Below are 16,387 nucleotides of genomic sequence, written 5' to 3' on the forward strand. Positions count from 1 at the left end.
TTCTCATTGCAGTCGGGGTATCAGAGCCTGCACCATCTTGTAGAGTTTATCAACATTTTCACAGCACGACAGAATTGTATCAAGTGACACTGACACAATGGGCAGCCTTGTTTAGCAGAGAAAAGATTTTTCTCCTTTCTGTTGCAAATAAATAATTTCTTAATTTGTCAGCATTTTAAACTTTGCTGAATGCATATATTCTTAAACATATATGTCAGATGATTGGATATACAACAGACATATTTTGCCAGAAACAAATTATTTTATTTACACAAACACAAATGTTATAACATGATACAAAATACTGGACTCCAAACAATACAGAAAGGGAAGATGGAGTGAGAGAGGGAGAAGGAAATCTGAGATTTACATCAGTTTGATTATGACAAAAATTATAAACACCTGCTACAATACAATACTGTTAATAAATCACTATACACACACTTAGCACTTCACCTAAATACAGACATTTAACTTATTGACAATTCTATTAGTGACACTGGGTGGTGTCAATGGATACAAAAACAATAAAATGTGGTTTAAATGCAAATTTAACATTTTTTTGTAGTTATATATTTGAAAATAAATTCAAATAGATTGTTGCCAACATAGCAAGGAAATGGTTATAGACAGACTGTTTCACCACATCGATACATCCATCCTCCAGGAGATTTCTAGATAAAGGCTTTTTACCTCATTGGAACAAATATATATCAAGGCAGAATAAAATCAACAGGAAAAAAAATATTCCATAGTCAATTATGGTTGCCAAGACTGTATTGGTGAAAAGGTTAAAGCAACACAGTACAATTTAATAACACAAGCTATATCTGCACTCTGCTGTTATACAGTGTAATGCAAGCTGTCATCAAAACTTGCTTCTTTGTTCCTCCAACAGAGATGTCTATTATAATTGTACATTTGAACACCAAGCTATACCCTAGTGGAAAATCTAGCATACAGAATTTTGGCAAAGTAACTTTGCACCTGTAGAGAATCCTAAAGGGAAATAATGACTGCACCTCTCCCAGTTAGAATGCTTATAGAAACCAGGTAATTAATTAGAATGGCCTTTTTACTTATATTTAGTATCGAATATCAATCTTCTGTTGAAGGCATTTGATGGAAGAGAAAAATTATGAAGCAAGTCCATCTATCACTAAAATCTACAGGGTTGGCTCTGGAAGAAGCATTTTCCAGACACTAGGCACACATTGGAAAAATCAATATTTGTACAGGAAACCCAGTTTCACTGTTTAAAACACATCACCTCCTCCATCTTACAGCTGAGCAGTCATGTTATATTTATCTTTAAACTGTATTTAAAACAATGTAACAGCACAATTTTTTGTACAAACATTAAGATCTGAACAAATAATTTAAACAACCTCCCATCTTTACCCCAGTCTTGTACATTTATAAGGTCACCATGAAATCCATATTTCATATCAAATCACACTATCTAATGAAACCGCTCTTTCATCTTGAAGCTAATACGCTGCAGCATTCTTATGGTCAGAAAAGCCCATCCAGTGGACCCCAAAATCAAAGCAACTTCTTGTTAAAGCTTTCCATCACTTCATAAATAGAGGAATGAAAACTGGATTCAACTAAAACTGAAAGAGGAATGTACGCAATAACTGTTAAAACTGGAATTTTCAATTGCATTCCAGCTGAGACTTTAACATTACTATATCCACCCAAAGTCATTATTGAAAAAGTTATAGTATTTAATCCACCCAAACAGCAGCAAATCTATGAATTTAAACAATATATTCTATATATACAATTATTTATATTGTATGTCTTTAAGCTAAAAATGTAAAATATATTTTGTTTACTAAAATACATCAATACCAAGCTGCTTGCGTGAAAAAAAACACCATTTTACAAAATTCACGCCAATGTTGCAGATGGCAAGTAAAGCTTCATTTACTGTTGTGAAATGCATGGATGCACTTCTTTTACCTTCTATGGCCAACCCAAGTACGGCAGCAATTCTTAATTAACCTGTATTGAGAGGCCCAGCCTTTCACTTCAATCATTTACAGATTCACTGAATCAATCTTATAGCTGTCTGTCTATTGAAACAACTACTACCGTGTATAACACAGGTCCAGTCTGTCATTCAAGGTCTCTTTGATGGTATTTTATATTTTTGTAAATATTGGTTTAACAGCAGGACAATGTCCACAAACATTCATTCAGTCAATGGTGTCTCTCACCTATTCCTCATCAAGTAACACATCTTTTCTCTACTGTGAAACTATAAAGCCTACTTCTCTATAACCTTTACATTATTAAATATTTAACATTTTGCATAAACCAGTTTGTGAAACTCTTTCATTATTTTACCGGGGTTCACAAATTGGCTTGTTAATCAACTATTATGTCATGTTTTGAATTACCTGCCAAAGTAGTAAAATGTTCTGACTTTTTAAAAAACACAAAAATAACCTATTTTAAGATTTACTGTGCAATGAAAGAGTGAAATCCCCCACTGTTCAACTACTACAATCACATGAGTACGTAGCTGTCTTCTGTAAGCCTTTAAAAAGCATGTATCTAATAGAACTCCTACCACTAAATGCATCAATTCAGTCACACAAAATTATCAAGGTTATCAACTTGCTTCCATCTGGACATTACATTTAGTGCCACAATTCAACAATCATTGTACCCGCTCTTATAAAATCCTGCTGACTTAATTAGTTTGCCTTCTAGTTTTAGAAAAGCATTAAGATAAAACATACATCATCACTTATAGCCTTCTTGATTGAAATATGAATTCTACGAGTTTGGTGCTCAAATTAAACACTACTCTTTGTGAAGGAAAATGGTTAAAAGAACCTCAGAAGTTCAGTTGAAAATATTCCAAAGTTAGACCTGCAGTCCAAAGAGCTCAGTCTGGTTCTCCTTGCCAGGTGAACCTCAATACAAAAAGCAAACAGCAAGCCACTTTACCCAGCAGAAACTACAAGCCCCTTAAACATATTAGGAGTAAAAAAAAAGACAAAAATAACAATTTTCAGAATATATAAACAATAAAATTGTATGAAAATTATATTGTGTTAACCTCTCTTCTTAAATTTTAAAATTTTAAGGTAACAAAGAAGGGAACCAAAATTAGGGTTCTTCAAACGGCAACTGGAGAACTTCAAAGGACATATATGACAATATTACAAGACTATTTACACAACTAAACAGAAACAAACTCATCAACAGTTGGTCATCAGCAAATACACAAATAAAGTTTAAGAAATTTTACAAAAAGAAATAAATAAACAAACCAAATGTTTATACAGAGAGGGGTGTTGTTCATCTGTGACTAAAAGTAGCTGAAGATTTTTCAATCAGATGATCATGCCATTTTTGACTATGTTCCAAAAATCAACAGCAGTATTTCATTGATGTAAATTAAGGCATTTAAAAATGAAGTTGTGAGTTTCAACCATTTTTTTTAAAGGCACAAATTCCTTTCAATTTTCCTGACAAAATTATTATACTGCTTCCTCCCCATCCTTTTCTCTTTCCTGCTTTGCAACATCCTCCAGGAAGCCGATTCATCAACTCTCATAAGCATTTCAAACGCTAATATCTTACCACTGCATTTAGGCTAGGGATCTGAAATCAAAGCCTCCAGTGTTTTGTAACCTTTAAAACATTATTCTCCCTTAAGGGAGAACAGATGAACTTTGAAGAAATACAAAGCTGCGGTGTCCCTTTAAACTCTTCAATTTCAGGTCTTCAAATACAGACAGATTGGCTAGTGAATCTAGCTTGAAGACTAGATGTTTTTCACAACAGTTCAAGTTCAATACAATAACACTGTCAGAGGCAGACAATGGACACTGTATGTCTGATAGACTTTAAAGGAGGTTACAAGAAAGATTCACATAGGTGACAGTAATATGACCATTGGCACTTTACATTGCTGGCTCTTCTTCCATTGGTTCATCCCCTTGCCTGAAAAACAAATAAGGTCTTAATGCAGCTCAGTGGAAGACGCCAGAATGAGACCAACGATGTTTCAAACCTCTTTATGTACTACGCTTTTTAAAACATTCAAATTTCAGTTAATTTTTAATATCTCTGTAGATTCTGCATATTTAAAAATTGTTCATTTAAAATAAACTCAGCACATTTTTAATTCACTCACTGCTCTGTTAGCTAAAGATGTACAGTTTAAAGTAATGTAGCCTACATTGTTAAATATTTTCAGATTATTAATGAGGAAGATGAACAGATCACACCATATTTTTCCCAGTTCTGATAAAGTGTCTCAGACCTGAAACGTTAACTATTTCTCTTTGTATTTGTTTTTACTTCAGATTTCCAGCACCTGCAGTTTTTTTGATTTTCACACAGTGTTTGATTGTGGCTAAAAAGCTGATGAAAAAATGGAGTTTACAGGATTTATTTAAACATTCTATTTCAGGTGGTAAGATTATGAGAAGTAGAGCCTTTTCCCATTAAAATTATTTCTCTTTACCACCATTTTTTCCAGTTTTCTAATAATTTTAACCAATCAATTTAAAGCAACAAAGTGAGATTGTAATGTCAAAAACATGTCCAGATTTCAACGATGGAATTTTAAGTGGCACTTGTTACGAGCCAGGTTGTTACTTGGTAAGTGTCCCTTTAAAGCACCTGGACAGGGGTGTAGTAGTGTGTGTGGCTTTATCTGACTACTGCGAGTGAAAAAAAGACTAACAACTGGAGCGTACTGGCAGTTGCACAGAGAGACAAAGGGGGAGAGAGAGAGGGGGAGAGCGAGAGAGATGGTGGCACTGACTGCCGGTCTCTGTATCTATGGATGAAGAACAATAGTTGAGTCTGTCACTATATAATCCATGTATGGATTTTTGGAGCAATCTGTGGAGTCCACTTTGTCATTAACCTGTACTGGAAAGCAGGTATATCTGTGAGCGGCCACATATCGAGTGCCCTCGGTGTGGCAGATACTTCACAACAAAGCAATGGAGATCTTCGGTGATTGAGGTATCGTATTGTTCCATCGTGGAACCTGTGGATTTCGTAAACTCCTTCTCTCTACATTCTACTGTGGTTTTCAGAAGCCCTTGCTCATCGTTCTAGTCCATAACATTATTAATAAATAGAGTCTAACGTTTATACATGGCTTGTTGTGTTTCTATTGTTGCTGGTATGTAACACACTTAAAAATCCTCGAACTAAGTAAAACTGAAAACTTGTACAAATGTCATGATCAAGAGATAAATAAATTTAAGCAAACTCTTAAAGGCTAATCCGTGGATGCTGTATGAATGAAACCAATGTCCTTCCCTAGATTAGGCAAACTTACGGCTTCAATACCCATGTGTTAGGGAGTGATGACTACATGCTGTTTGAACACGGCATCACATCTGACCTTAAGTTATTCTATTCATATAATGAAATCAGCAATACATCCGATATTAAACTTTGATGGTTCAAGATAAAATGTAAATAAACTAATCCACCTGGCATGGGCCCTGACAAATATTGAAAATTAAATGATTTGTTTCATTCTTAATTTTTTTGAAAAACATTGAAGATTTACATGACAGTTCCAAGGTTACTCAGCGAGTAGCACAACCATACAGACAAGTAGGCTCCTAGAATGTAGTTTGACCTCAACAGAAGTGACAATGGGTTATCTTCCAATCTGTTGCAGTCTTGGATGAAAAATATGAAGGATGATACCAGTTCCAGACTGCTATTCAGAGAAATGATTTACAGAGTACATGCTGACGACAAGTGAAAATAGGATCAGGCTCTATCACAAAATTTAAACGCACTGCCAATGTGGGGTGGCAATTGACTCACGATGAACTCAACTCCAGTGGAGAATTAATGAGCTGGATTGCACTGACAGCTGCCTGGAGAACCTGTGGCTGGCTGTGGTGTTTGTGTTGGTGTACTCCAAACTTCCATGGTTCTGATCATCAGTACAGAACATGTGGGTGCATTAGACACCTCACTAAAAGTGAAGGACATTTTTTAAAATTTCATTTTAATTATTATTATCTTTAGTGAACTTACACATTTAATGTGGTTTTAAGCAAACTCATTAATAATTTATTGACCATTTAAAATTATTTACATTTTTAAAAATTTTAGCTGTTTCCAATCACTAGATTCATTCAGAAACTGGAAAAGACCAGTAGCATGTGCTGACACAAGGCCATCAGGGTAGTCTTTGGGCAGGGCCTTAGTTTATACTACCTATGGCCTAGTCACTCCTTATAAACTGATCAACTTTGTGGATCAGCTGAGGCTGCGGCATGGAGTGGGCGTTAGAAGCTGTGTGACCTTGGGCTAGCTAGGAGGAGTCAGTATAGGACAAGGTTCATGTCCAGCACAATCCAGCCCAAAAATGATGAGGTGTGCAGCAGAGAAAAACTGACAAAGCAGCTATCAGCATTTCTGCAAACTATGTCATTGTTGTAAGTAGGCATTTTGGGAGTTGAAAATGTAAATCTTGTACATAATTTTTTTTACTAAGTTGGCCTTTGGAGAAAGCATGATTTAAAATACCAATCAAGCTACAATCCAAAGCAGTTTCCAAATCCATGCAAGACTGCATATGGTAAAAGCCTTTCCCCTCAATATCTCTTTCTCTTGTCAATGCTGTGCTGACAGAGGTGGCTGAAACACCAAAAGCACCATTTAAGGAGAACCTCAAAGTGCCATCAATCAAATAAACCATGAATGTGGTTTGTTAGTTTTACCTCCAGGTTTGCTGGTGGTTCTGCCAGTTGACATTGCGATTTGACTTAAAATGTTCCATTGTCTACTAGGCACTTCTCTTAGTTTAACTTCAACGCTTACTAGAAAACCTGGGTGCATAAGGCTGTAAGATGTTGCCAGTGGGAATAAATTTACTATTTATTTCATGTTGGAAGATTGTTCCGTCATATTAAGAGTTGAGAGCAAAAGGCCATGATCATGGTTCCAGTGGTCAAGAGGACCAGATCATTCAAAACAGAATACAACATTCCCTCACACAGATTTTGTCACTATTGGAATTTTTATCGAGAGAAAATCTGGGTGATGAGTCCATTTGCTGAGGCCTGCTAATTATATAAAGGCAAGGGATAGATAAAAAATTAGTTTAAAAACAAAGATACATTTCACATAAAATCAATTCAACATCTCTTCCGTTATTTAGAAATAGCCATAGCAAAAACAAACCTGTTGGTAACATTCAGCAGGTCAAGCAGCATCATACAGAAAGGAACAGAATCAATGTTTTGGGTCATTAGAACTGAGAAAGTGAAAAAACGTGTGTTTTAAGTTGCAGAGAGGGGGAAGGGTGGAGGGAACAGAGAGAATTTCTGTGAGAGAGTGTAGACCAAAGTTGTCAAGGTAATGATTACGTTATAGCAGATAGAAGAGAGAGGAAAATACAGCTACAATGGGGAAAAAAAAGAGATTACTTGAAATAGTTATATTCAATATTAACTCCTGAGGGCTGCAGCATTCATACATTGGGCATCATTAGAACAATTCAAGAGGCCAAAGACAGGAAGGTCAGAGCGAAAGGGAATGGAGACTTACAGTGACAGGGGACTGAAAGCTCAGGATTGCCCTTGTGGACTGAACACAGGTGTTCTGCAAAGCAGTCATTCAATCTAGATTTGGTTTCTCCAGTGTAGAGGAGACCATATTATGATTACTGCACGTGGTGCTTTAGATTGGAAAAAATGCAAGTGAATCACTGTTTCACCTAGAAGGACTATTTGCATCCCTGGATGGTGAGAAGGGAAGAAGATGCTGCATCTCCCATGGCTGCATGGAAAAGTGTCATGAGAATGAGAGTGGTTGGGGACATAGAAGAGCAAATCAGGAAGTCGTGTAGAGAATGATCCCATCAGATTGCTGGGAGGGAGAGCAATGAAGGGGAGGAGCTTGATTGCGGAAGCTGGTGCAGTGACAGGCGAGGACAAGGGAAAGCTTATCCTTGTTCTATATGGGAGGAAAGGGAATTAACACAGATGTGTGGGAAATAGAAATGATTTATTTCTTCCTTCCTTGAGCCTGTTCTTTCTCCTCTTATCCAGTTCCTTCTCCTTACACCTCTGATGCCCTTTGCCGATTTCCAATTTCCTGTTCTCAATCAGCCCATCGTCACCATAAATATCTAACCCCATTACACAACAGGAGGACCCTTAACTTTGCCCTTGAACAGAGAGCCACCCAGTTCTCTTCCTTCAATAGTCTTTTTCACCTGGTCAAACTTGTTCTTACATTAAGCAATTTCCCCTTCAAATCCATCAGTTTCTCCAAATCAAAGTTTTAGATATAGAATGTTAAGTTAGGCTCAAGTTATGCCCATCTCTTCACTGGATATATGGAACTGTCCTTTTTTCAGTCTTACTCAGACCACGTACCACAACTCTTTCTAACCAGCATTCAGTATAAACCTATTAACTCCTGTTGCAACCGTGACTACATCTTTTGAGAACTTGATTCCATTCCCCCAACTTCTCCATCTTGGTCGTATATGCTCTGACTCCGAGACTTTCTACACAAGTGCCTTAAGGCTGTCTTTCTTTTCCTTTAACCATGGATTTTCCCCTCCACTATACTCAGAGTTCTCCACCGCTTCTCTACTTTCCACACTGCTGCTCTCAGTCCATTTCCTCCCAGCCAACACAAGGATGAGATTCCCCTTGCCCCGCCTTCAACCCTACCAGCCTCCATATTGAATGGATCATCCTCTACCTCCTTCAATAGCATTCAACCACCACACATATTTTCCTATTTGTCTCTCTTCACCGTTCTGAAGGGACCATTTCCTCCATTACTTCTTGGTTCACTCTTCACTTCCACCAAGAATTCCCTTTCCCATGCAAATCTTGGACAATGATAAACCTGCCCTTTTACCACTTCCCTTCCCACCATCCAGGGACAAAAGTCCTTCCTGGTGAAGCAGCAATTAACTTGTGCCTCTCAAAATGTAATGTATTTGGTGCTCACAATATGGTCCCCTCTACTTTGGAAAAATGCAGATTCGGTGACGGTTTTTGGAGAAAACCTCTATCCAGTCCACAAGGGGCACTCTAATTTTCTAGCTGCCTGTCACTTAAATTCTCCATCCCACTCTGGTGTCTTACATTGCTCCAACAATGCTCGATGTAAGTATGAAGAACCTCAATATATCCTATGGGCATGCTGCAGCTCTTGAGATTTAATATTGAATTTAACAATTTCAGGCAACCACCCTTTCTTTCCCCTTCACATATCTCTCTATTTCAACTTGTTTTTTTTTCCATTTTCTCTTCTGTTTTGAACTGCACGTTTTTAAAATTCCTTTGACAACTTTGGTTTGTATCCCATCACAGACACTCCCTTTGTTCTCCCCACCTCTTCTCCCCTGTGCAATTTAAAACACGCATGTTTCTTCACTCTGACGAAGGATCCTTGACCCAAAACTGAAACCTCAACTGTTTCTCTCCCCACTGATGCTGCTCGACTTTGAGTGCTTCCATCATTTTCTGTTTTTGTCCGGATTTTCAGCAGTTGCAGCTTTTTGCTACGATTCTTATTAATTTAACTGTTTACTATTAAAAGACTAGATGATATAATTACCTGGCCTCTGGTACAGAACTGCTCTGCTCTGTGTCTACTGTTAGAGAGGCTAATGCTGTAACAGTTTCTGCTTCTTCTTTCTCGTGCTTTTGGGCCTCCAGCAGTGAGTAACCCACTGTGGAAGCAAAGCGCTTCACCGAACTCCAGTGCTTGCCTGAAAGTCAAATTATCAACGCTTGGAAAATCTGTCAAATTTTACTTTTAATGGGACATGAGCAACTACAACTCATGCACATAGTGCAACTATCATGCACATAGTGTAACTATCATTGCTGTAAACAGATATAAAATATGGCAACTACACATCATGCAGTAAGTACTCAATAAATTTTCTTTCTCCAATCAAGGCATAGGAGGCATTTGAAATAAAGTTCACAATCACAGCTGATCATAATCTCACTCCATTTACTGGAAAGGGTGATTTCCCTTGGTAATCTTATTCTAGGGATGGCCAAACAGGGGGACTCTATCTAATCAGTACACACTAGCATCATTTAGTAATCTTCTGGTCTTAGTTGTTCATTTGAATACAGAGTTTGCCAAGCAACCACTGGGAGAAATTTAGCCAAGGCTTCATTTACAAAAAGTGAGCCAGGATGGCATAGTTCTCTTATTGCTAATCTATACAACTCAGGCCCACTTTATAGCTGCATTTGAACTGCTTCAAATGGAGGCAGTTTTACAAATGTCAATGGGGGTTGCTCTGTATATAATGCAGAGTAGATTTCAGAGCACTGTAGGCAACACAGCAATGATTGCACCTTTGAGACTACTGATCAACTGAGAACATGCAAGCACAACCTAATTTGTGGCTCCTGATTTTCACTGAAATCAATGATTTATGGAGTTCTGTAATGCAAAAAAATTCATATGGCATACTGGCCCTCAGAATTAATGATAGAGTTTTAGGTCAGTGTGGCTGGTAGTTTATACATGCATAGTTGCTCTGAAGATACAAGGAAAACACGCGGGAGGCACGATCATCAGCAGTTCAATTTGACTACAATGCGGCTGCCAAGCCACTGTCGTGAAGAGGAAGTATTAAGGAGCTCACTAATATTAACGTCTTTCGTTCCTGTCCACAAGCAGTACATCAACGCGAGTGTTCAGAGGTTACTCAGAGCAACAACTTACTTTGAATTTCAATAACTTTCTCTAGTGATGCTACTGCATTTGCATTGGGTTTTTGCTGAAGTATTTCTTGAGGCAGAGGATCCAGCTGGTAAGATTAAAAAAAAAGCACAAATCTTATAACTACATATACATTAATTATTCTATCACTGGCAGGTAATAAGTAAAACTTACAAGGTCATTTATGTCAAAGAGCAAAAACTTCAAATTTCATAATTTGCGCATGGCATTAAGTGTCAAAACCATTGCCTCCTATTAGTTGAATTTGTAAAGCATTTTCAATTAATTAGAAGTTACAAGCATATATGTTTATAAAAGAAGAATGTTATGGGGAAAAACTCAAATATTCTATGGACTAAAAGTGATTTCAGCTCTGACTCTGCAATTTCATTTAATGTCATATTACTTTTAAAGCACATTCTATGCATCAATATATCAAAAAACAATTGTCAGTTTAGCACCTATGCCTGTTAAAGAAGTATCTTTACAGCATGATCTGGTTTTGATTTTGACTGTTCTGCATACCTCATTACCCAGCAGGGCTGAAACACAGGCCTCAGATGCATCACAGATGGCAGTGAGATCATGTCCTCCTTCCAAAGCAAGAACCACACGTCCTGCAGCTAACTTCATCAGCTGTTTGGTCAGGTAGCCAAAACCTGAGAAAGAAACACATGTGAAGTACATAGCTTAGCATCAATAGAACACCTCTTTCCTTTCAATACTATTTTCTACTAAAACATTTTGAGAATAAGCTATACAGAAATACTTTGATGGTACATTATTAATCGACATCATGCCCTTGAACATAATTAGGATAATTAAAAACATAGATCATGCTTGTTGCCTAATCTTTTGAAAACAAAAGCACATGTTTGCCTAAAAATTTATTCCCTGTTGGTATTGCCAAGTATGTTACATAACGGCTTATAAAGTAGTCCAATGAGTTCAATGGGGCTGATTTTTGAGACTGGAGAACAAGGTGCAATGGCTACTATATATCATGCTTAATACTATTGATAAGGGATGAATTTTTTAGGGAAAAAGTACTTTATTCATGCTCAGAAGTTATTAACCTTTATTTTGATTTTATAACATCTACAATAAAATGTAAAAGCATTTCTGTTAGCTGTCAAATATTGTTTACAACAATCACGTTGACGTAAAAGGTAATCTTATTGTTAAGTTTTATAACTGCCACATTTGTTGAATTTATTGACCTTTTACATTCATGAACAAACCCACGTAGATACCTACAAATATTGGAAAACAAATAAAACTGCAGCTGCTAGAATTTGGAACAAAAACAGAAAAGCTGGAAGAACTCAACCAGTCAAGCAGCATCTGTAGAAAGGGTCTTTCACCTGAAATGTTAACTGGTTTCTCTTTCCCCAGATGCTGCTTGACTGGCTGAGTTCTTCCAACATTTCTGTTTTTGTTTACGTACAAATATTGCCTGATTTCAATGGGAGAGTTTATCACAAAATTACAGACCATTGATTTTTCATTAATAGAAGTTCAATATATTAGTTAATCATTGCAATTTAAAGTGATAGTTACACAGAGTGCTTTCGAATGACCTGTTTAGGTTCATTTTATTTCAGTCATTGAAAGGCAAGTAAGATGAATACTGAATTGGGTTATGCGAATTATATTTTAACATTCCATTAGGTCAAAACTTCCATGGTTTTCCACTTTCACTACAATACACAATCCACAAATTTGTGTGGAGTGTGGACAGTTTTCCAGAAATATACAACACTGTAGGTTGAATGATAAACTGGATGATATTAAATTGTATAATTAAAACTTATTTAATGGGAAAAAGAAATCAAAGGATTAAAGGTACTCAATATCCTGCTTGCCACAATATTAGTGATTTTTTTCCTGCACTTGACCTTAATAATCTCTGGTTTTAATTCCACAGTTCATGGCAAGGAACAAGATATACTTCCTAAGTTGCGTTTCAACTGTAATTAAATATAATCAGTTTTGATCTATGTACTTTTGAAAGAACTTAATGGATAAATCAAAATATTTCTTTGGAATGTGGCCAATTTATTGGTATATTTGAATTTTTTCTTCAAACCTCTACCTTTGATCTAATTCTGAAAAAGAAATGAAAGAATAAACACACTATAAAGCATTACATTCTTATCAAATAAGCTATTTAATATTTTGAAGAGTAATAATCAATTTGCTCAATATAAGCTAATATAAAATTGTTAATAGTTTTGTATTAAAGTGCAAACTTTTGCAGGAAGCTTACCATGTGCATATGGGAAAGGCTAGCCACTTTCCATACAAGCGTCTCTAGATTTATTGAAAGGGTCTCTCTACAGCTACTTTTAAACCAGCAATAGTTCAGATAAGATTATGAGATATTAATGTTAATAAACTAACTTCTGGTCATTATACTTCTGTCATTTTAAAAACCTGTATGTGAGCTAAGTGAATTGTCAACTGTGGTGTAAATAATAGCAACCAACTTTTGAATGCCTGATGCATTACTGTAAGAACAGCTTACATTTAAAAATTTAACTTTCATTTTCTTCCTTTTTCTTATTAACGTTTCCACCCAACTGTTAAGGTACATAAACTTGGACTACACTTCTCAAATGTGACGAAATATCCAAATCAATATTACATGCACTCAATTAATGACACTTCAGTTTTTCTGTATGCAATAACAATCAAGAAGATGAAAATGGAATTACTGATTTTTAAAAAAATTACTGGTAGCATTCAATCTTTTGTTGTCCTGGGTAGTTTTAAAATAGGCCTGAAAGCTCAAAGCAGGAAATTATAAGTTGGAAATATTTCTTATATAACAGTTTTAAAGAAATAGGGCACAACATAACTTTTGCATAGAACACATTCAGCTACTTTCATATTTTTCAATCCGAAAAGACCTTTTAATATTTAAAGCACTTTGCGTCTGAAATAACAGAAATACTTAAGTCTAAATACATTTGATTATTCTTGCAGGCTAGAATCCGAACAAGGTAGATTCTCATCATCTTAAAACAGCAATGACTGTAGTGATTTAATGCAGCAACTTTTTTAACTTGTGGAGGAATCATAACAAATGCAGATGCAAGCGTGAGAACACTACTCAAACTTCAAAACGATATTTCCAGCTACCCAATAGGAAAAGATGTGCTTTATTTGCAAAAAAAAACATGGGTAGCATAGTGGTTAGCCCTTCTGACTTACAGCTTCAGAGACCTGGATTCCATCCTAACCCTTGGTGCTGTCTATGTGGAATTTGCATGTTTGCTCTGGGTTTCCTCTGAGTGCTCGGGTTTCCTCCCACATCTCAAAATCATATCCTTTACTCTGAAGGTGGGGCTGGAAGGGGTGGGCAATCCACTGGGCTCATGCAATTCAATTCAATTTTTGGAGTTGCCTCGTTGGTTTTCATTCATTGGGTTGGAAGTGGGATCCAAAGCCAACTGTTCTGATTCAGGCAAGAACACTACCATTGAGGCAGTGTTCACTCTGATGGCATGTAAACACCTGTCTGGAGGCCTGTCCCATACTCTGGTTTCCACACGGGGAAGGTTAGCAGCTGGAATGGATCTCAAGTTCTTTCCTTTACGACTCAGAGAGAGAAATAATATTAAGACAAAGGCTCACTAATTTATTAATATATTCAGAGATATAAATAAGTAGTCAACGATAATGGAAAAAATATAAAGAACTCAAGAAATCATTATGCCTAGTGCAGAATACCAATAAGCCAATGACTTTGCAGATCTCTTCACTGATCCCAATCTAAAAATTGATGAACTCAAGAATAATACATTAATCTCCATCAAAGTAACCTCAGATTACACTATGTAGTCATAGAGTCATACAGCATAGTATTCCAACTTACACTTGGCTGTTGCAGAGTATCCACCAAGAGGTGAGGGATGTCCTTCTACAGCATCAAAGCCAGCAGACACCAACACAACATCAGGAGAAAACTCATTGGCTATGGGCATCACAACCGTCCTAAAAAAAGATCAAAACACATGATATCCAAGGGGAAATAAGTAAATCCACTAAGGAGCACTCTTTTACTCGAAAGGTCACAGCCATAAAAATTCTGCACCCTTTTTAAATTTATTTTACTGGAACAGACTTTACTTACTGTTTATTTTAAGTATAAACAGATTGTATTGGGTAGGTTTAATTTTTAATAGTTTTCAATTTCAGCTGATACAGATTTACAAAAGGGACCCTGTCTCTATAATGCCATTCAGGAAGCAGTTTGCTAAAACACAAGTATGAGTTCATATCCATGAAATGGTTGAACAGTAGGTGGCTGCTACTCACATTTGAAGGACTCTGGACTAACAAATACCACATGCCCATATGGTGTAAACTTTAGCCCAACAGCATTTTATCATCAATTGTGTTGGCACCATGGCATATAGAAAGCACATGCAATTCTATAGACTGTCTGCCAAAGGAAGATTTTTTTCAGTATGTCTGAAAGTTAGTTTTAATGCAAAATTCATTTATATATAGTTTTCAATGTAAGAATTAATTCAATTTGTATAGCCTAAAGAACAGCACAAAAATGTATTATGCTGCATGGTGTGGGGCTATACTGCTAATAACATGCCAGGTTCAGTATTTGATCATAATGAATTTAGTTGATCTAAACTGTGGCAATGATGAAGCCATTTCAGTTTACTTCGATGAATTCATGCTTGGTTTGGTGAAGGGCTGGGTGGTTGATGGTTGTGGGGATGCAGGGGAAGGGAAATGCAAGGAACTTTTGGTGAAACTCAAGCTCTCATCTACTGTCCAGTACATATGTAGCTGTCTAGTGACAGGGGTACCTACAGTTGTAATAACTCCAATGGTCAAACCTACATAAAAGACTAATTGTCACTGGGAAGGATTCTAATAAACTGTTGGAAAATGGCAAACTAAACCACAATGAGTTATCCCCTTGAAGCACTCAGGGATGATTATCTGTATATTTGTTTGTTGCTTTTCATAAACCATAGAATTACAAACACAGAAGATTCGATGAATGTAGCTCTCAAAGAAATCATGAATATTGATCCTAATAGGGGAAATTAGTGCAAATGTGGTTATAACCTTCTTTTCCAGTTAGGTATCACCATATGCACACTGCCAAATGTAGCAGAAACATGTTCTGTTCAGCTGGTCTGTAGTATCAACCACTCAAGTGCAATAGAATCTTCTGTCACTTCTGAACAACAAAACTAAAATTTTAGCATCAAACACAAGGTCCTTTATACAGGCAACAGCATATACACAGTCTCCCAAGAATTACAATAAACTTTGTGAAGCCCAAGTAAAGATTCTCCAACCCAAACAATTTAGATAACTATTCAAAATGATGCTGTTAAACAACCAACTCAATTTGTTTGCCATCATTCTTACCATTATTAAAGCCCATGCTGTAAGTACAGCGATGCTTGCACCTTTTTTTTTGTTTGCAAACAAGGAAACAGCAGACATATGGCTTTTAAAGTCAGTAAAAGTCAGCTGAACTTCCATGATTGAAAACAGCACCAGGATAATTTTCTAACATCAAACAATGATGGCCTCAAAGACAGCAGCTGGAACTACACAAGTGTAAGAACGAACCTAAGTCTACAAAATTTGTGATATGCTGGGTATGCAAAAAGGAAAA

At 36.5% G+C, this 16,387-nt stretch overlaps 1 protein-coding gene across 4 annotated transcripts in view; it reads right to left on the bottom strand.

Moving 5' to 3' along the window:
* Positions 1 to 252: 252 nt before the first annotated feature.
* The window catches only part of hdac5 (histone deacetylase 5), a 237,519-nt gene continuing 221,384 nt past the window's right edge, over positions 253 to 16,387 (bottom strand). For all 4 annotated transcript variants that reach the window (XM_052038495.1, XM_052038493.1, XM_052038494.1 and 1 more), the window contains 5 exons: positions 14,606 to 14,724; positions 11,251 to 11,384; positions 10,729 to 10,813; positions 9,595 to 9,748; positions 253 to 3,966 (listed from right to left, as the gene is read on the bottom strand). In XM_052038495.1, coding sequence (XP_051894455.1) covers positions 3,927 to 3,966; positions 9,595 to 9,748; positions 10,729 to 10,813; positions 11,251 to 11,384; positions 14,606 to 14,724 — 532 coding nt within the window. In that variant the 3' untranslated portion in view covers positions 253 to 3,926. The remainder of the gene's footprint in view (positions 3,967 to 9,594; positions 9,749 to 10,728; positions 10,814 to 11,250; positions 11,385 to 14,605; positions 14,725 to 16,387) is intronic.

Source organism: Pristis pectinata, chromosome 25, assembly GCF_009764475.1.
Source record: "Pristis pectinata isolate sPriPec2 chromosome 25, sPriPec2.1.pri, whole genome shotgun sequence".
Taxonomy (NCBI): domain Eukaryota; kingdom Metazoa; phylum Chordata; class Chondrichthyes; order Rhinopristiformes; family Pristidae; genus Pristis; species Pristis pectinata.